We start from the raw sequence: 22,027 nt of genomic DNA on the forward strand, positions 1-22,027 counted from the left end.
TTATTCCACTCGCTCATATCGCGGCAAGCGCACCGAAATGTCGCTCGTTGTTTATATTATCACAACGCTTATAATCTTAGTGTTAATAGTAGGTCTGTATCAAAAATCTACAAACGCGATATGCACGTCGAGAAAGAGGCTGGATGGGAAGACCGTGATTGTTACCGGGGGAACGACGGGTATTGGCTTAGAAACAGCAATGGACTTCGCTGAAAGAGGCGCTCGAGTTATCATCGCCTGTCCCTTTCAAAGCGAAGGGGATAACGCCCTAAAATTGATCACAGAAAAAACAGAAAACAAGCACGTAGTTTTCAAACTGCTTGATTTATCTTCATTAGCATCTATCAGAAAATTTACAGCAGACATCATTGACACAGAGAAAAGATTGGATGTTTTAATAAACAACGCTGGTATTGGATTCGCTAACAAGCCTGTAACAGAAGATGGGATGGGTTTTATGATGCAAGTGAATTATTTCGGACCGTTCCTACTGACTTTATTGTTGTTACCGCTCTTGAACAAGACTGGAACGATATCTGAACCCGCTAGAATAGTCAATGTTTCATCTGTATTACATAATTTTGGTTTTATTAATTTAGATAAAATTAACGTTACCAAATATTGGTTACCAATGTTTGGATTTTGGTATCAAGTGCAGATTTATTCAAACAGCAAGCTTTGTTCCATGTTATTTGCTCATAAATTAAGTAAAAAACTTAGAGGTAACATCGTTGTGAATTGTGTTGATCCTGGTTACGTCGGAACTAGAATTTTCGGAGATTGGGGAAGAATTTTAGGTCCCGTCATGATCGCATTAGCTTTATTATTTTTCAAAACTCCCTGGTACGGCGCTCAGACGACGATATATGCGACATTAGACAGGGAAGCAGGAAAGGTCAGTGGGCAAATGTTTAAGAATTGTCAGTTATCTCGAGCGAAGCGATCTGCCTACGACGACGAGACGGCTCAGAAGTTGTGGAACAAGTCTATCAGTTTGGTTGGATTGAGCAGTGAGGAGCTTGAGCAGTGTTTTCAGTAAACATTTGTGTTTGTTATTGAAGATTGTTTCATAAACAAAAACTATGTACTTTTCCATTATTTTTATTTTACTAAAAAAATTACTTACAAACTGTGCAAATTTTATGGTACGAGCCGTCGTATGTCTTCTTTTTTTAATCAATTTCAAAAAAGGAGGAGGTTACTCAATTCGACCGTACGTATAAGAGTCGAGTATATATATAGGTATATACTTAACTATAACTTCTACTACTATACTATAACTTCATCGTTTATATACCGATTATGATAATTCTTTTTTTGTTGGAAAAGAGATATCTCTGGTCTGACGATGGGATCCTAGAGAAATCGAGGGAAACTCTCGAAAATTCGCATAACTTTTTACTGGGATTTTTAAAAGATTATATAATTTTGATGATTTTTAATTTAATCGAAATCTGATGTTTATCATGTGGTCACATTTAAATTTCATCGAGATCTTATTACAACTTTTGGAACAATCTTTGATAATGTGTATTTACTTGACTATTTATTCATCTATCTACGTTGTAATACTTGTCAATATAATTGAAGCCAGTTTTTTTTCGTTTGCCTGCAAACATAATTATTGCAAAATTTAATATACGTAAGGTCTTTGTTGCTAGTTTCTCACATTAAATTAGTCCATAAATTGGTCAATTATTTTTCTTATGGATTTTGATTTATTAAAATAATTGCATTTATTATTCAAGCGATTTTTTTTTAAATGATCTTGACTTCTACTCAGCTGGTGTAGGTTCCCACGTTGCAGTATTTTTTTAATATATATCTTATTTTCTTTTAGACAATAATAAAAAAAAATGTATACAATGTATAACTTTGAAGAAGATACATTGGATTACAGATATTTTAAAATTGGTCATTTTTGTAAATTTCGTTGCGTTGTATATTTTCTTGTTATTTAAACTATATTTTCCTCGCTGTTTATGTTTCTAATAAAATAATCGACTAGCTCGTTGGCGCAGTTTGTAGCGACCCTGCTTTCTGCTCCGAGGGTTGTGGGTTCGATTCCCACCCCGAGTCTGGGTGTAATATAAATATTTATTTATATATTTATATATGTATTATTTATAAGTATGTTTATCGAAAAAAAAAAAATGTAGCTATATACCAGTCGGCTGTTACCTATAACACAAGCATTAAGTTGCTTACTTTAGGAACAGACGACCGTGTGTGTATTGTATAGATATTTATTTATTTAAAATAAATAAAATGAACATGGAAAAAAGTTAATAAATTAAATAAAACATACTGACCTATATCCACGAGATAGTCCCTGCACATGCCCGGCTCTGGAATATTCAAAGTACACTAAATACCTGGGTGTGACAATAGATAGTACGCTGACTTGAAATCTTCATATTGCTAACGTTGCTTCCAAAATAAGAAAACTAATTTATGTATTTAGGAGACTGAGAACATATGCTAGCAGGAAAACACTTTTTACTGTATATAATGCCGTGGTTAAATCGCTTCTCGGTTACTACATTACTGTATGGGGTAGTAGTTCCAAGACATCTATGCTACAGGTGGAGAGAGAGTGCTGTATTGAAGGTCTGGTAAGCCGTTTAGATATCCTACTGATGACTTGTATGAGGAGTGTAAAGTTCTAACTGTTCGGCAGCTTTTTCTTCAGACAACTGTACTTCGTAAACATTGTAAAATAGGCTACAACGGGAATCTTACAAAGAGGAGAACCGATCTGGTTTGTACAGTAGAGAAGCACAGAACTAAGGTGGCGCAAAAGCATTTTTATATAAATGGCTCGAGAATTTATAACTCTATTAATAAGTCATTAAAAATATATTCGCTTACAAAAGGACAATGTAAAAATAAAGTTTTTAGTTGGCTCCACAAATGTCTTATCATGAAACGGAATTGTTGCTTAAGGCGGATATAAATTAAGTTTACACACACACAAACACATACATACAATCACATGTATATTTTATTTTATTTAGTTAACTATTGTTTGCTCTGTATTACACTTCACGTCTAATTTAGTCGGAGATGCTGGTTCGATCCCCGCTGGAACGGTCGATTTTTGATATGATATTAAAAATTGTTTAATTATTATGGGCCAAAAAAAGTATGTGTGTCAGCTCCGCCGCACGACTTGAGTTCACTCCTTCAGATCTACTGTCTAAATAGGCACAAAAAAGGCTTACTAGTCAAAGAAAAAGATTAATACCATATCAAATTTTTAATTCTTACTATTTATTTTTATGTTACCCACGTATAAGGGAATTCTAAACTTAATTTTAATATAATTAATTATTAATATTTCTTTAATTTTATTATCATTAATTATCATAAAGTTAAATAAATACATTTTTAGCACAAGAGCATTTTAAACAAATCATTCAAATAAAAACTAATAGGCTAATATAATTTATGTAAAAAATGAGTTTCTGTATTGTACTAGCGATCTCTGTCCGTCAAAATTTTTTTACACGATATATAATCAACAGCAACATTGCATATACAAAAAAACCTTCTCCGAAACACACTGCATCTTACGGTATAAGTATTATTCCGATCGGTTTAGTAGTTTTCGCAGTATAACCGAACAAAAAAACCGACTTGCCATTTATTAGTATAGATAGATTCCTAATATTTCATAGCTTATGAACAAATATCCATTTAGTGTAAGGAAAAAAAATCAAAATTACATATGCATACTTATAATTTTTAAATTAACCTATATAGTAATAACCCATATATAACCCTATATTGCGAACTAAACCGATAATCAAAATATAAATGAATAATAATAATAGTAAAATAGTCAGTCTAATACACTAAATTTATTATAAAGAATGTGTCATTCTATTATCAGCTCGGTAAAGATCGACTTAGATTTGGATATTCTACTATTAATGTATTGGTCTTCGATGTTATCGATATTCAACTAATGTGAGTAAAGGTTGGAGAGCGTAGAGTGCCCCGATTGTAAATCTTTACTAGTGACTTGACTTATAGATATTATCGAAATTTGAACTTAAAAAGTCGTGATTTTAAAATGAAACCTAAACGTTTGAAGTGGATCAAAATGAAGTCTAAAGGAGTCGGCCACAAACATACAAACATAAAAACATACAGGTGAAGCTAATAAAAAGCGTGTAATTACTAAGTAAGCTTCATAAGCACTTGGTTCTACTGAAGCTACTAACGATCCAGAACAAAAATTCTGCAAGAAAAATCGACGTTAATAATGAAATCGATGACCGTCGTGCGTTTGATGCAGGTTTCCACAGAAATAAAACCAATTAAATGTATAAAATCACAATTTATTAATCACGGGACAAGCAAGGTTAAACTTTTTATACTTTTCACGACACAGACGCGGACAAAACAATTACGCTTACAATTACGCCACGCGAAACAGACGATAAAGAAAATAATAAAAAAACTATGAGGGAAATGCATTCCGTCATTATATACCCTATTTCTAGTATAAGGTAAGTAAGTAATTACAATTGAACAATGGTATAGTTATTGAGTTAATAAAAGCCTGAGGAACATACTATTGTAATACATATAGATTTTGCAAGGCTATAGGAAATTTTACACGGCGACAATAACTATTTGTAAAGACTACTGCAAGCAGTTTACAAACTTTGGCTAGACACAGCTGGAATGTTCATTTAAAGGAGCATCGTAAACCTTAGCGGACATTTTCGAACCTATAACAATTTTCGCAAGTTCTGCCATATTCAATATTATATTCATTCGGCCGCGCTTTTGTAGCGTCCGCTTTAATTCCGACACTCTCCACTAAACAAGCTATTATGATATGAATGATCTTATCTATTTCAAGATGTTTTGTAAAATTGGTATTATTGAATTGGTGTGGCCAATTTGGGTAGCGAGTAGTATGCTAGAGTAAATAGCTGGGATCAGAAGTCCCATCTTTGCCATCATAAATTTTAAAGGTCTATTAATTGGGATCACAGGTAGTAACTGATATAACATCATAGTTCAAAATCAACTTCAGGTGGTAGTAAATATAATGGATTAACTAGAAGTCCTATTTTTGCTTAGATACATTCTGTAGGTCTACTATTTGGGATTAAAGGTTTTCAATCTCACGCGTGACATTTAATACTTGCTATGGTATTAGAATATCACAGCTCATCATCAACCCCAGGTGGAAGGTCAGAGGTCTCAATAGCGACTTCGTCGTAGTCCCTTTCGAGCGCGGCGAGATCTTCCCTCGCTTCTGTAAACTCACCTTCTTCCATACCTTCTCCTACGTACCTTTACCATAAAAGATATTATTGAAATAAATACAATTTTAAAACAGTAACAATATCACGATAAGCTTCACTTAAACACACTACAAACATTTCTCCCATTTCAATCATTATACAGTTAGCACAAGTAAGAAAATCTTATATTTTTATTGTGAATGGACGATTTTTACGAGATAGGGTAACATTTTTGAAACAACGATATAATCGTCTTTAATATACACTACTATTCCTTGGGTTTTTATTTTTTTTAAAACTAGGTTGGTAAACATGCGTACGGCTCAATCTGTTTTTTTTTTAATATATAGACTAGCGCTTGACTGTGATCTCACCTGATGCCAAGTGAAGATGCAGCCTAAGGTGGTGCGCGCTTGCCTAGAAGATGCCTATTCACTCTTGATTTAAAGATAGCCAAGTTATAGTTTGTTGGAAAAACGGAAGCCGTAAGGGCATTCCAAATTTTTGCGGTGCGTATGAGGAACGAGGAAACAAACCGTTTAGTACGAGATCGTGGGATTTCAACCACATAGCGGTGCAGATTTATGCGATGCCTTGCGGTTCGGTGGTAGAAAGGTGATGGTGGTGGAACCAAATTGTATAGTTATGGTAAGCAATTACTGTAGCTTATATAGACGCTTGCAACACCAGAAGCATCGCAAGCGCCTTGCCGACCCTATACACAATAGCCCTGCACTGTGTCTAAGATATACAAAACGTAACTGGCTATGAAAGAAAGAAAATGTGTGCTCGCATCTCTCTCTCTCGTACCGTTCATTTCGCCCGATCACACTTTTCGTAACGCTCCATCACGCATTCACCAACTCAGTCCCCAAGCTGAGCGCACTTACCAGTGCACGAAGGCCCGCTTGGAGTACATGAGGTCGAACTTGTGGTCGAGCTTGCCCCACGCCTCCGCGATGGCCGTCGTGTTGCTCAGCATGGACGCGGCGCGCTTCACCTGCGCGAGGTCGCCGCCCGCCACCGCGGATGGCGGCTGGTAGTTGATGCCGACCTGCGGGCGTGTCGACATACTAACTCCTACGGCCATATCGAGATATTAGCTCCTACGGGCGTATCAAGATACTAACTCCTACAGCCATATCGAGATACTAACTCCTACGGCCATATCGAGATACTAACTCCTTCGGGCATGTCGAGATACTAACTTCTACGGGCATATCGAAATACTAACTCCTACAGCCATATCGAGATACTAACTCCTACGGGCATGTCGAGATACTAACTCCTACGGGCATGTCGAGATACTAACTCCTACGGGCATGTCGAGATACTAACTCCTACGGGCATATCGAGATACTAACTCCTACGACCATATCGAGATACTAACTCCTACGGCCATATCGAGATATTAGCTCCTACGGGCATATCAAGATACTAACTCCTACAGCTATATCGAGATACTAACTCCTACGGCCATATCGAGATACTAACTCCTACGGGCATGTCGAGATACTAACTCCTACGGGCATGTCGAGATACTAATTCCTACGGGCATATCGAGATACTAACTCCTTCGGGCATGTCGAGATACTAACTTCTACGGGCATATCGAGATACTAACTCCTACAGCCATATCGAGATACTAACTCCTACGGGCATGTCGAGATACTAACTCCTACGGGCATGTCGAGATACTAACTCCTACGGGCATATCGAGATACTAACTCCTACGACCATATCGAGATACTAACTCCTAAGGGCATGTCGAGATAAAAACTCCTACGGGCATGTCGAGATACTAACTCCTACGGGCATATCGAGATACTAACTCCTACGGGCATGTCGAGATACTAACTCCTACGGGCATGTCGAGATACTAACTTCTACGGGCATATCGAGATACTAGCTTCTACGGGCATATCGAAATACTAACTTCTACGGGCATATCGAGATACTAACTCCTACGGCCATATCGAGATACTAACTCCTACGGCCATATCGAGATACTAACTCCTACGGCCATATCGAGATACTAAGTCCTAGGGGCAAACTAGCTCCTACGGGCATATCGAAATACTATATCCTTGGGAAGGCCGTCGACCAAGTATGGTATTTCTTTTTTTAAGGTTCTATCACCAAAGTAGTTCTTTATCTTAGGTATTTCATATTTACCCTCGGACCCCGTGTACTGTTGAATTGTGATTTAGATTCTTATGTTATTACTACGCAAATTTGCTTTGGACTATTTAGACTATTAGATTTATTAGATTTTTTTTGTACTTCTAGTGTTGCAAAGAAGCATAGAATTCACCTGATCATAACCGACTAACATAGCCTATGGACGAATGCATCATTGTGCGTATTAAAAGTAACTAGCTTGTACAGACTTCTCAATTTATTAATAAATACCTTAAGTATTTCAAAGCTATCGTTATAACAACGGAAACGTTTAGAACTGCTAGTCTGAAACTATTGTTGAAAAATACGCACGCCGTATAGTAACAAATATTTTATGTAGTAAAAATGACATGGACAACTAAGAGCCCGTGGATATTGTTCATATAATAAAAAAAGAAATTACCAAAGCTATACAAAAAAAGCCGTCTTTACCTTAAAACCAGTTGGACACCAGTCCACAAAGCGTATCCCTGCTCTACCCTTCATAGCGGCAATAGCAGCGTTCACATCCTTGGGTACAACATCGCCCCGGTACAGCAAGCAACACGCCATGTACTTGCCATCGCGCGGATCACACTTGACCATCTGGTTCTGTGGCTCGAACAGTTCCGCTGTTATCTCTGATACGGACATACCTTCGTGGTACGCCTGGACAAATTTTTTGGATATTTTATATGATGTCCAGAAAAAAATAATTTATCTGTTTAAGAGTATTTTTATTTATAACGAAATCATTGGTAGGTTAGTAATAGGTAGGTAGTCAATAATAAGTCGACTATATTCTTACAGATCACAGACATGAGACAAATAATATCGCTATCAAGTAGGGTTGTGTTCCTGTGGTGAGTAAGGTGTTCAAAGATCCTGGCAACAGATTGAGGGTCTGTCTAAAAGGGCCTTGTAATGCTTCTGGTGATAATGCTAGATACAAAGTCTTACCATCATGCCAACCGTAGGCTCGTTTGCCACCCGGGTGGTGTAAAAAGACGGTCAAACTATCGCTTCTAGTTAGATTTTAATAGCCATAATAACTTTTTAACAAAGCTCTGTTCAATGGTATGGCTGGTTCTGCGTTACTGATAAATACATTTTTATATCTTTTTTAGTTGAAGACCGCTTTGGTGTAACGGGTTCGATTCCCGCTCGGAGTGGATATTTGTGTTGTTACAAATATTTATTTCCGGTCTGGTTGTCAGTCCTTGTGGGTCTCCCCACCGTGCCTTGGAAAGCACGTTAAGCCGTCGGTCCCGGTTGTTATCATGTACACCTGATAGCGATCATTTCTCATATTGGAAAATATATCCGCCAACCCTCATTGGACTAGCGTAGTGGATTAAACTCTAGTCCTTCTCCTAGATGGGGAAAGAGGCCTATACCTAGTGGGATATTACAGGTGAAGCTAATCTTTTTAGGTTTAAACTCATTTATACCTTGTCAGCGGAGACTACAGGCGCATATGCGGCTAATGGGAAGTGTATCCGCGGGTAAGGGACCAGGTTTGTTTGAAACTCAGTGAGGTCCACGTTTAGTGCGCCGTCGAACCGCAACGACGCTGTTATCGATGACACTACCTAATTGAGTATAAGATACTGTTTATGAAGGAATAGTTAATGAAATTCGCTTAACAAACGTGCTGGTCGACAGCAACAAAAAATGTACCTAAATAAAGAAAAAAGTACTATCAACAACTTAAAAAAATTATAATTTGCCAAATTTTTCTGTACGAAATTATTGCAGAAGATAATATAAAACAAATATTGTATGGATGCCGATTTTGTGTACTATCAAATGTTTGGGCGAACTGATAAACACAATAAAAAGTAGTATAAAAATATAATGACAGGTATTCTAATGCAGTAAATCCTGATACGTAATAGTAACAGTAGCATCTAAACACTCAGATGCGGTCACCTTTATAGAAATACAATTATAATATTCCTACGTTTTAAAATTTATGTTTTCGACTGACCAAAATTAGTAGACTGATTAATTAAAAACATTAAATTATTTTCAAATTAATCGCACACTTCACATTATACGATCGCATACAACTTCAAAACGTTAACAATTCAGTCATATTTCTTGTGTATTACAAATTAAAAAAAAACTGGCATTTAGTCCACTTGGGGAGAAAGAAGACATTTGGACCCATTTAAACTTGGTCAAAATCTGACGAGTAGTCAATTAAATATTTGTCATTTTTTATTTTTCATATTTTTTGAGCTTTATTTTTAGTTTTATGTCTTTTTTCTAATCTTAAAGGCAGAACCCAATTTAGTAGACATAGCAAAAAGAAAAAAAAAAAAAAATAAGTTTCAAAATCCACAACATAAAAATAAAAAACACCAAATGAAATAACTTTTTCGGATTTTATCGCGGTTTAAGTTTTTTAGATGCCCATAGTTTCGGATACTTTACAACAACCATGGCCATTAAATCCGAAAAGTTGTTTCATTATAATTAGTGAAATTCGCGTAAACATTAGTAAACAACACAGGAAATACTAAAATTATCCCTATCCAATATTACCTGTGATATAAGTCTGTTCAGGTTCGCATAAGACGGTCGTTCTATGGATAAACGTCGTCTACAAATGTCGTAGATCGCTTCGTTGTCGACCATGAACGCGCAGTCAGAGTGTTCTATGGTGGCGTGAGTTGTGAGCACCGCGTTGTACGGTTCCACAACCGCTGTGGAAACCTAACCCAAATGTATCACCGCTGTGGTTATCTTTGCGTCTCTAGAAATATTTTATACTGACCGGCTGTATGTTATAAGAGTTTGTTTTTGTTTAAAGAACTAGTTTCTTTATAATTTAGGTTGGTTCTAATCAAATTCCTGCTCAAAAATTGGAGAAGCCCGAACTTAAAGAAGATCACAGCTAAATAATATTACTTTCATACACTGTTGTTCCTGTGGTGAGTAAGGTGAACAGAGCTTCTGGAGGGGAATGGAGGTTGGCGACGTTCGATGCTTCTGGTGTTGCAAGCGTCTATAGGCTATAGTAATCGCTTACCATCAGCTGTGCTGTACGCTTATTTGACGACCTAATCGTATAATTTGGAACTTCCAACATTAACAAGCATTGACGATTTTTGAAATTGTTTTCATTTATTTATTTTTATTTTAATCCAAGATGGGAAGATGATAAATTTAAATATTTATGAAAATCACATAAAAATATACCTGTAAGCAAGTCAAATAAATTACTTTTAAGAGTTTAAAATAATAAAGAAGTTAAAAAAAATGTGTTTAGATTTAAATTAACCTGCGGAGCCGGATAGATGGCAAATTCCAACTTGCTCTTTTTACCGAATTCTTCAGACAGATTTTCCATTAGCAGAGACGTGAAACCCGACCCCGTGCCTCCACCGAACGAGTGGAACACGAAGAAACCCTAAATATTTAAATCTTTTAACAAATATAAACCATGTAATAGAAAGTCTTAAGGTTTCACAGCCACTATCAACACTTCTGCTAATCCGGTAAATACGGCCATTGTTATTTTCAGGAGGGTAAGCCGACTATGACTAACTAGGACGTTTACAACGTCGTTGAAATAGTACAAGATTCATTATTACAATAAAGGTCTCTTTAAATAAAAGCTGGTAAACATGTCAATATCCAAACTGTCAAATTAAAAAAAACCAAGTCCGTCTGAATAAAACAGACCCAAACTACTAGAGAAATTCTAAAACAGTTAAGCTAGTCTATCTTCTACATTTTCCTTTATATTCTCGATGTCAACTTTACCTAAATATAGAAATACTAGGGGAATGCTCAAGCGTTACCTGTAGCCCTGTACACTGATCTGCTAACTTCCGAACTCTTTCCATAACAGGTCCCAATACTTCTTTACCGGTTGAGTAATGCCCTCTCGCGTAGTTGTTTGCAGCATCCTCTTTACCAGTGATCAGTTGTTCGGGATGGTACAGCTGACGGTAATCGCCGGATCGGACTTCATCTAATATAATTAATATAAGGTGAATACTCTAAAAGGATGAGAAAGACAAGCTACACAAAAGTAGCTAAGGCAATGCATCCATAAACGTATAACGATAAAATGATAATACATATGTAAGATAGATCTATAAGGATCCTGTGTCAAATGGATTGGAAGAACTCATTTTGAATTTAGAACTAGTTCAGGCTCATTTTATACCCCGGGCGTGGCGGTGAATGCTAGCGCTACCCCATCTCGCCCCACCCAGGCGGATGACTGTTCACACGTGGTGGTTTTTGGTCAGTAAAAGTCCGACAAACTCTCCAGTGCTATTCCCTCACGCTGGAGGGGTATCCATGAGGATTTTCCCCACCTAAAAAATGGATCATTTTATACAAGTTTTTTTAAAGATATCATTATTAAAGGTGAACAAAACCCAAGAATATTCTATTCCAAAAAGGCCTACCTAGTAGCGAGACTTAAAATTAAATACAGGAGAAAATATTCACTTCTCTCACTCTCCCACAGTTAATGCTTTTTTATCTGTTATTGAGCGTGCCGGCAGTTTTTGCTAAACACTGTGCTTAATTCATATTACCTATCACAGTTGGTTCAAGATCCACCATAACGACCCTCGGCACCATCTTCCCTTGATCGGCCTCCGAGAAGAAAGTGTTAAAACAAGAGTCAGTTGCGTTGAGATCTGTCTCGCAGCTAGGCAGCGTGCCGTCTGGACGTATGCCATGTTCGAGACAGTAGAGCTGCCAGCAAGCTACTCCCATTTGCACGCCAGCTTGACCAACGTGCACAGAAATGCACTCCCTCTGCAAATTGAGTTTTCTAAATATATATTATTTGAGCCTACTTATTAGGAACCTGAATAATAAACATCTTTGGTGGGTTATAGGATCGTCCATGATCAAATTAGTCAAATCACACCATATCAACTCATCATATTTGTCATATTATACATGGTATGACTTTGCGATACCGTAATATTTTATAGCCCAGAACTATTTTTAGTACCCGCTTTCTTACCTTTAAAAAATAGAGTGTGTTCTTTAGACCACAAAACTTAAGTAAAACTTTTTATCTCCACTAACTTATATCTCCCTCTCAACTTCTGTTCGCCTCGCCCGATCACACTTTTCGTAACGCTATCATAACGCATTCACCAGCTTACTCCCCAAGTCAAGTGTACGCAAAGAAGTTTTACATCAAAAAAAATTAAAATACGACTGGTACAGCCTCAGGCGAATTACTAAACCAATGAATTTAAAGAAAGTAAATTGTATACGAGATAAATAAATGTATTATGTATGACTAATGAATTATAACATTCCGTTGTATTTTCCATATAAGTAAAATAATATAATTATATATATTATATGTAATTCATTTTTTATTTTTCCAAAAAAGATTTACCATTGTTTTTAGTATCATAGCAATTTCACAATTAAAGTATATTTTAACTACGGAATACTATTCAAATAAAACTCACCATTATATTTACTTAAAATTTTGACGACACGGACGTAAAAATATATAAAAAAAAACTTGTAAATTAAAACAGTTTTACAAAAATTTCATGAGGACTAAAATTTTGAAAAAAAAGTGCTAATCTTCGCCCGACCTATATGGGCTGCTAAAATCTATTATGTAAATTGTTCTTAAATTGAATATGAGAAGCGACAATTTTGAAATTTATATCCTGCCAGTTTCATAGTATAGTTTAGTTAAAAAAGTTTTTAGTTAATTTTATATAATTACTGTACGTATTTATCCACAATGATTTTAATTCTGTTATTAAAATTAAAAAAATATTTGCCCTATTTTCAGATTATGTTCCTTTGTCATTATTTTCATTATAACGTACCTACACAATTATAATAAGCATAACTGCGAAGTTTCTTGACAAATATCTTTTGCAGAACCTTCATTTGAAATCAGTGGTAGCTCGTATTATATTTTTTTTACAGAGATAAATAAAATAATCGTAAAATACGATTAAGAAATGCTTGTGAAGATCCCGAAAAAAAGGATTTTTAATTTTGATTTGATAAATGATCGTTTTTTAATGTGCTTATTTTTAAGTTATATTTCATTTTAGTTTTTAAACATAGGCACATGAAATAAAAAAAAAATAATTACAGATTAATAAGTCTGGAACATGCCACAGATAAAATCTCTAGCCATCTCTAGTCTATGGCACAGAGTCGCAAGGGTCGAAGTCATGGGGTGGAACCCCATAGTTAGAACTATTAGGACACAATGGCGTTTGACGGGTCCCTATAGAGGACCCGGCATGCTGGTGTATTTGATGTAAGTTGATTTGCATTTTTTGTATTTACTTTACTCTTCAAGGGATGTATGATTTTGCTAGGTTATAAAATTTATTTCTACCCCTTGTAGTTGGTTACGAAATTATACATCGCAAATAGAAATTAAAAAGTTTGTATTAACTATATAACTGTGGAAGTGCTCAGCCTTACCGTGTTCCTGTAGTGAGTAAGGTGGCCAGAGCTCCTAGGGATGGGGTCGAGGGTAGAGTCGATAGCGCGCTTGAAATGCTCCCGGTGTGATAGGCGTCTACAGTGTGCCATCCTAGTGGTATAAGAAATAGCTTTTTGTATTTTATATTAATTATCATTTAATGTACCTACTGATTTTTAAATTCAATATGTTTTGTAAGATTTTTTCTTCAGTACGTTTTTGGTTACTACCATAAATATTCATTCGTATGTCCAATTATAAAAACAAAAGTACCTCTGATGTAGACATAGTATAAATATAATATAGTAAGTTGGTAGGTAAGGTATAGATTAAAACTTTTTATTTAAAAAAAGAGAAAAGTAACCGTTAAGTTTCTTATCGACGTTTCATCATAATCAACAGTCCTAAAATAGAAAAAAGGCTACATAGTGATAATAATAATTTTGATTTGATACTTTCCTAGGGAAGTCGCAAAAACATTGATAACTAAAGAAATAAAGAGAAAAAAAAGTAAATTAGGGATGACAAAAGGAAAATTAGTGCTAGTTTCCGGTTTTATTAAAAACTGTAGGGAAAACAGCTATAGTAAATCTGATCTTTCACGCTGATTGTTTTCGAGAATATAGGTGAACTATATTTTATTTTAATTGTAGGTATTTTTTTTATAGTAGGCTAGCAAGGAGAACATTCTGTGATCAACTTTATCAACGGACCGGTAAGGTATAATACAGAAGATCAGAGCTAAAAAATACTGCTTTCTAGCAGTATTGTGTTCCTGTAGGTGAGTAAAGTGACCAGAGCTCCTAGGGGGAATTGGAGAAAAGGTCGGCAACGCGCTTGCGATGCTCCTGGTGTTGCAGACGTCTATAAGCTACGGTAATCGCTTACCATCAGGGTGAGCCGTACGCTTGTTTGCCGACCTAGTTATTAAAAATATAATAGACTGTCTTGACGTTTTCAGTAAGACGAAATAATAATACTAAAACTGTGTACCGAAACCAATGAATCCAGCACACTTTAAGAGTTTAATAAACACCTAATTTGCGGCGTCACGGGCCTGTGTTGTCACTGTTAATCCCATTTGTATGCAAAACTTTCATCGCGCCCCGTTATTGAAGTGTATTTTGAATATATAATTGTGTGACATTGTGTTTACAATGGAGAAAGAATATTCTATTCGTCACGCTTGTTCTTTGACGGTGAGTGATATATGGTGGATGATGGTTTGTTTTAATTGGTCTACCGTTAAATTAAATGTTTATGGCCCTGTTTTACTGGTTGTGGATGGCGCTATTCGACGGATTGCGATATCCAACAGATAAAAGTTATATTTATTATTTTTTACCATCAAGTTCCGCTATATTTTTAAGATATTTCTATTACTCTTAAACGTGTAGTTTCAAACCGTTTACGTTTGATCACAACTAAATAATACTGTTATCAAGTAGTGTTGTGTTCCTGTGGTGAGTATGGTGAACGGAACTCTTGTGGAATTGAGAGTAGAGTCGGCAATGCGCTTGCGATGATCCTGGTGTTGCAGACGTCTATAAGCTACGGTAATCGCTCGCCATCAGGTGAGCCATACAAAAAACAACTGGTAAAATCGACGCTACTACTTAGAATAAAAACTAAATCAAGTTTCGTTTATCTATGGAAATAAATATGAATAGCTACGTGTCTTGTTGTTTTCTTATACTTCAATATTATTATTATTCTATTATTATTTTTCAGTTTTACGTGAAGACTTAATTGGTCGATGTGTGAATATAAGAATTTTAACTTATATTAAAAACCTTTGTCTACTTAATAAAGGTAAATAAGTGCGAAACTTATGAGCGGTCGGGTCAAAGTGGCTAGTTTGCGTTTCAAATTTTCTTACAATTTGTAAAAGTTAAACTGAAAATGTAAAAAATTGTGATTATTTCAGTTTCACGCTTTTAGTATTTTGCCAGTTCAACTACAATAAATACTAGTTGAAAGCCCCCAGCTTTGGTCCATTTAATTAATAATTAGAAAAATAACACATTTCTTAAGCGTCCATTGCATAAGTATTTTCTATATTAGATGTTTAAATTTATCGTAGTCTATAAAACGTGAATTTTGGATAGAAACATGAATATAAAAGAAACACAATTTTTTTTTTTTTTGTTTAGTCTGAATGATTTCCAGTTGTGCCAAAAAATCACAGATAAAAAACAAATAAAAAGCAAAAAAATGTTTACAATCTTTACCTTATTTTCGAATTTTATTTTTAAAATTAAAACAAGAAATAGTAATTTATTTAAACAATTTTAATAATATCTTTATTCAAAAGTAAGTAATTTTAATCTTAACTAATTTATTAGCATTTAAGCCAATATTTTTATTTTTTTAAAATATGTAACACATTCGCGATTTACTTTATTTTCTGACAGTAAGCCTTGACAAATAGCTGTCAGTGTGACACAGGGGTAGATCTGAGATACAGGCTCCTATCAGAACAATTATCACTAATGCTTCAAGATAACATCTTGTAGGGAGTACTTCACATTATAATGCACCACAGTGGACTATAGCTCTAGTGGTCTTTGCTTTGATATATTACCTTTTTCGTATTTAAGATTTATTTTAGTACAGTTTTTTTTTTTTTATAATTGACATTAATATTTCTACGTACTTTTACGGAGATAATAAAACAAAAGTATCTCCAATAGACAAGCATAATAAATAATGGATATATTTGATTTCTTTTTGGTATTTTCACTATGTTTAAAATACCGTAATATATCATACATATCAATAAATATTTTACTATATAAAAAAAGATTTTACGAACAGAGGAAATTTTAGAAAAAAGTAGGAACGCCTTACCAAACAAATCTTTATTTGGCTCAAATTTTACTCAATACATCCAAAAAGTTTGTCATAAAAAAGTATTTATTTCCAGTCCAACAGATAACCTATCCCGGGGACACCGACAATGCCTCGAGGTGTGGGCAAAATAAAAAATCCCATTTAGTCCACGATGCGGAATAATGAGCTCTTTTTACTGGCTTAATCCGGATCAGATAACTGCTACCCCATTACGATCAGCGTTTGATATTCATAAGTACCGGGTATTACCGTTATTTGAGACAATTTTACGTACGACTATGAAATGCACGGGATTTCATCTGTGTACGTGATATCTATACTTTACTTTATTTTAAACTAGCGATTTACCCCGGCTTCGCACGGTTGCAAAAACTATCAGTGTTTGTATCTAAAGAAAACCGCATCAAAATCTGTTGCGTAGTTTTAAAGATCTAAGCATACAGAGAGCGGGAAGTGACTTTGTTTTATATACGTAATGATCTTCGAACTCGACTATATTCGCGTGGAATTTTTTTTCATTGACACCATGTTATGATTAGCTGCATGATTTTAATCATTTATTTTCTGATCCCGTGAAATGTCAGGATAAAAATTAGACTATGTTTTTTTGGATTTTCATCTATTTACGTATGGAGTTTGTATACAATAGTTTTACAAGAAATAGTCATCCATCCATCCATCCTCACAGTTTTTCGTATTTACGATAATAGTAGGATAAAAAAATAGTCTTATGTCTATCTTTATCTCCTGAACATGTGTATGAATGTGTAGTTGTAACTACGCAAAAATAATAATCTTTTCGGTACCGTTCAATCCAGGATTAAAAATAGCACCTTATACTTTTTGAAACTGTACATTTTAAAATACATACGTTCGTGTATTATTTTTTTTCCTTTTTACATCGATACAGATTTAAGAAAAATAATTCAGAAATAAACAGACAGTAGCAAAGATCGGTAAGTATAAAGGACGGTAATTAAATCTTGAGGGGCCCAGGGCTAGGGCCGCGCGAGGGGACTCACAATGCACGCCAGGTGCCTGCGATGTATGTTCACGGACAAATGTTGACTTTATTTTATTGGCGATTTTGAGGGATTTTGTACATAGCTTGAATTGTTTGTATTTTTCTGTCTATTATTTGAATTGTCGCTTGAATGATTTTATATATTGTTATATTTTCGGAATAATTCTTTTAATAATATATTATTTTATTTAATAATAAATATGTTATCAATGTCTTTTGATACTTGTATCAATAGAACTATTCCGCTATTTACTTACATTCAATAAGTATTTCATAAGAAGAAAAAATATGAAATTATCAAACTAAGTAAAGATATACCTAATTAGTTATAAAAGAAAAAAGTAATCTTGTGTTAAAAAGGCTTATTTGTATATAACCATTAAACTCTGAAATTTCTAAGAAGATCACGATTTTAATAATATTCTAACATTCAGAATGCTAAATGTTATAAAAATAATGAAAGATAAAACCAATGGAAAAATTCTAGTAAAAATACAGCGTTTTCGTAATAACTGTACACAGCTTATAACCGACACTCCGTTTTATTACAGAAATCGTGTTTTTTGGTCGAAAAATGCATTTTTTTCGATAAAAAAAGAGTCGGTGCATGAATAGACGCATTGTTCTCGAAGCCTCGACAGATGGGTGGTGTGTAGATGTGATAAGGGTAAACGGTTTGACACCGCTGCAATCGGTCATACGGGGTCCAGTAATAACTTTGACACTTCATTCTAGCCACCTTCGAATTTAATTACAAAACTGGACGAATAATATCTGAAATACCTTAGTTATACAAATCAAATCAAAAATTTCTTCATTCAAGTAGGCCTTAATAGGAATGACAAATTCTCATTTTACAATTATAACTATTTTAATCTACTAATTGTAATCCAATTCTGTTTATTCTTCGTCAAAAAACATTTTTATTGACTTCTTTTTATATACGCGACGTTTTTAAACTTGTCACGTATATTTTTTTTAATTTTGACGTTTTTAACCGACTTCAAAAAAAGGAGAAGGTTACCCAATTCGACCGTATATATATATTTTTTATGTATGTTTGGGGATAACACCGTCGTTTATGAACAAATTTTGATAATTCTTTTTTTGTTGGAAAGGAGATATCCCTAGTTTGGTACCATGATAAGGAAACCAGGATCTAATGATGGGATCCAGAGAAATCGAGGGAAACTCTCGAAAATCCGCATAACTTTTTACTGTACCGATTTTGATGATTTTTAATTTAATCGAAAGCCGATGTTTATCATGTGGTCACATTTAAATTTCACCGAGATCTGATTACAACTTTTGGAGTAATCTTTGATAATGCGTATTTACTTGACTACTTTTTCGTCTATCTACGTTGACTACTTGTCGATATAATTGAAGTCGGTTTTTCTTCGTTTGCCTGCAAACACAATTATTATATTACCCTTAAAGACGAAGTTTACAAAAGCATTGTTATCGATTTCGTTTTTTTCATTTTCTAATTGGGTACCTAATAATACGTAGGTGTGTTCAGGATCAACAATTTTAATGTATTTAATATCAAAATGATAACTGTTTTTAATGAACCATTTTTATTTAACAAAATGTTTTTTTTTCTTCGTGGTTTTGATTCGTATTGTAAACATTAAAGGAAAATACGAGACGAACATTTAACAGAGTCTAAAGGTGGTCTAATATTTTAATGTTTTCTGGAAAGGTTACACATATTTCAAACGCTCCATATTCATTCAAAACTAAATTTTTAAAATAAGCAATGACAGCGTTCAAATTATAAAATGAGTTACCTTTTATTTATATATATTTTTACGTAAATTTTACATTATAGTAAACATGATTATAATATAAATTAACATTTATACTTAAAAGCTAATACCGCTCAATTAGTTACCGATATTCGTAAAATCGGCGTGACATCGACGATTCGTCACGTGTAGGCGCAAGTTCACGGCGTGTTTATTTGCTTATTTAACGCTTGTTAGGTACATTCCTGTTATTGGTTTTGGATTGGACCACATGGCGGAATAATCTTGCTAGTTCTTATTATGAACTAATAAATATGGAAGCTATGAAATTTAAATTACATTGACAGGCATAACAGAAATGTATTGCTCAAAATATAGACCAGCCATAAGGGAATGTATTTAATTTTATAGAAGATTGAACCTTACATAGATTAAAAAGAACAACTGCGGAGTTTGGCGGAACTCATCAAAATCACTTCAGCCTATTGCAGTCCACTGCTGTACATAGGCCTCCACAAGTTCGCGCCAAAAATGGCGAGAACTCGTGTGTGTTGCCCATAGTCACCACCCTCGGCAGGCGGGTTGGTGACCACAGGGCTAGCTTGTGTTAACCCTTAGTCGCCTCTTACGACACCCACGGGAAGAGAGGGGGTGGCTATATTATTTAATGCCGTAACCACACGGCTATACTATAATTAATTTATTACGATGATTAAATAGTGATTTGAAGCGTACTTTAATTTGATAATGGCTAAATAATAATTCTCTTAAGCTGTGTTGTATACTTCTGGTTAGTAAGGTAATCAGAGTTTCTAAGGTTACACTTTGTTAACAGCGGAGGAAGAGTAGACACGGGCTTGTGATGTTCCTGGTGTAGCAGGCTTCCATGGACTACGGTAGTTGTAGAGCATATCAACCTTAACTTCATTCCACTTTAGCCTATCACAGTCCACTGCTGGACATAAGCCTCCCCAAGTTCGCACCAAACATTCCGTCTTTACCCAATCCTCATTCAGCCACCACCGGCAATTTTACGTAGATCGTCGATATCAACCTGGTAGTATAAAAATATACCTAAATTTGTTTACTGATTACATTTATATATTTGTCAAGTTAAAAATAAACAGTATTTAATACCGTGAGAATATTAGCACTGTTTATTTAAGGTTTTTTTTTAACAATCAGTGCTCTTGAAGTATTAAAAATCACTTGAATAGAATTAATAGTATTAAAAGTGACACGCGTCCTCATAAGTGGGATATCACAACAATTAGCCGGCTATTAAAATATGATATGTCATAGAGTTCAAGTGTCTGTCTACGTGTTAGTTTTTTGGGTTGATTTTTTTTTTTTAAAGTTTTTGTTACCGTGTGAAATTTTATAGTAAAAATGGCGTGGGAAATTTGAAGTACAAGTATATATTTACTTTCATTCATTTGTTCATTTTTGTAACAAAAATTCAGTCCTCAGAACTTTTATAAGATTTTTTATAGTTCATTGATTTGAAATAGAAAAAAAATATAAGGCAATAATAAATAAATATCTCGTAACATTCACACAATACATAGTCCTAAGATAAGCAACTAAATATTGGCTTGTGTTATAGGTATAGGTATAGTTACAGCCGGCGGTGGGGTCCGGGGTGAGCTTATTAGAAGTACCACATAAAGAAATAAGGAAAGAAATTTTTTTATATTGGCCATTCACCTAAACAGCAGTGGGATACTACAGGCTGAAGCGATAAGCAGTTTAAATATGATAAGTATACTACCTATGCCATTTAAAAATATTTGGATTCGAAGAAAAAAGTTGTGTAATAATGTCTCTAAGATCTTTGACCTAATTTTCATTCTATACTCTGTACGTCATAAAGTCCAATTAGATTTTTGTTAGGCTGTATGGATTATAGTCCTTTGCCTTTCCCTATTGGGGATAAATTTTAAAACAACATTAGATTTTTGTTTATAGAGGTATACGTTTTCTATGCTTCTTATAGTGAAATCAACCAATACCTAATGTTAGTAACGTAACCTAAAAATATTTTTAATCTGTTTAATAATGTCTAACTATCACAGATAATCGTAAAAAATGCGAATAATTCATTCCACAAATGGGCTTTTTAAAAAAATACGACATATATATTTTTATTATTTTAATGTTTAAATTATGAACAAATTGTCGTTTAAGAGTAATACCAACACAAGAGGGCGGAGCCGTTGACGCGTGCCTTGCACGTGTCAGACACGCTTTACCACTTTGCCTATAAAAATATCTTATGGATATCCATATAACAATTATCTGTTACTTAGTAAATTACTTCTGGTTTATTTGTAAGTGACACGTGTCTGGTGGGATTCGAGTGTATTATTGTTGTGTATGAGACGATTATTTTTATTAATTTGACACAACTGCTACTTTTTAAGCTTGTCAGTGTGTTAAGTTGGGATTTGTTTAGTATTTTTAAAGTATTGGAAAGAAAATTTTTAAAAAGACGATTTTTAATAATAGGAAACGT

At 34.5% G+C, this 22,027-nt stretch overlaps 2 protein-coding genes and 1 long non-coding RNA gene across 4 annotated transcripts; 2 read left to right on the plus strand and 1 right to left on the minus strand.

Annotated features, from left to right (window-relative positions):
* LOC123654805 (dehydrogenase/reductase SDR family member 13-like) lies at positions 1-1,087 on the plus strand. Its single transcript, XM_045590690.1, has one exon. It carries the CDS (start codon positions 38-40, stop codon positions 1,037-1,039), a length of 1,002 nt encoding a protein of 333 aa, XP_045446646.1. The 5' UTR covers positions 1-37; the 3' UTR covers positions 1,040-1,087.
* Positions 1,088-1,905: 818 nt separating this feature from the next.
* LOC123654438 (tubulin alpha-8 chain-like) lies at positions 1,906-12,212 on the minus strand. Of its 2 annotated transcripts, XM_045590343.1 has the most exons (9): positions 11,990-12,212; positions 11,240-11,412; positions 10,717-10,845; positions 9,978-10,148; positions 8,879-9,019; positions 7,881-8,096; positions 6,158-6,321; positions 5,214-5,316; positions 1,906-1,938 (listed from the first exon to the last, which is right to left on the minus strand). In XM_045590343.1, the coding sequence occupies exons 1-9, from the start codon at positions 12,171-12,173 to the stop codon at positions 1,906-1,908; spliced, it is 1,314 nt and encodes a 437-aa protein (XP_045446299.1). In that variant the 5' UTR covers positions 12,174-12,212. The 2 variants fall into 2 exon arrangements, with proteins under 2 accessions (XP_045446299.1, XP_045446298.1); XM_045590342.1 differs by lacking the exon at positions 1,906-1,938 and having other exon boundaries at positions 5,184-5,316; positions 11,990-12,188.
* LOC123654439 lies at positions 7,751-22,001 on the plus strand. The gene is made up of 3 exons (XR_006743245.1): positions 7,751-7,825; positions 13,977-13,978; positions 21,989-22,001. It is a non-coding gene; the product is annotated as an uncharacterized LOC123654439 (long non-coding RNA).
* The last annotated feature ends 26 nt before the right edge of the window (positions 22,002-22,027 follow it).

This window comes from Melitaea cinxia, chromosome 6, assembly GCF_905220565.1.
Source record: "Melitaea cinxia chromosome 6, ilMelCinx1.1, whole genome shotgun sequence".
NCBI classification, from domain to species: Eukaryota; Metazoa; Arthropoda; class Insecta; order Lepidoptera; family Nymphalidae; genus Melitaea; species Melitaea cinxia.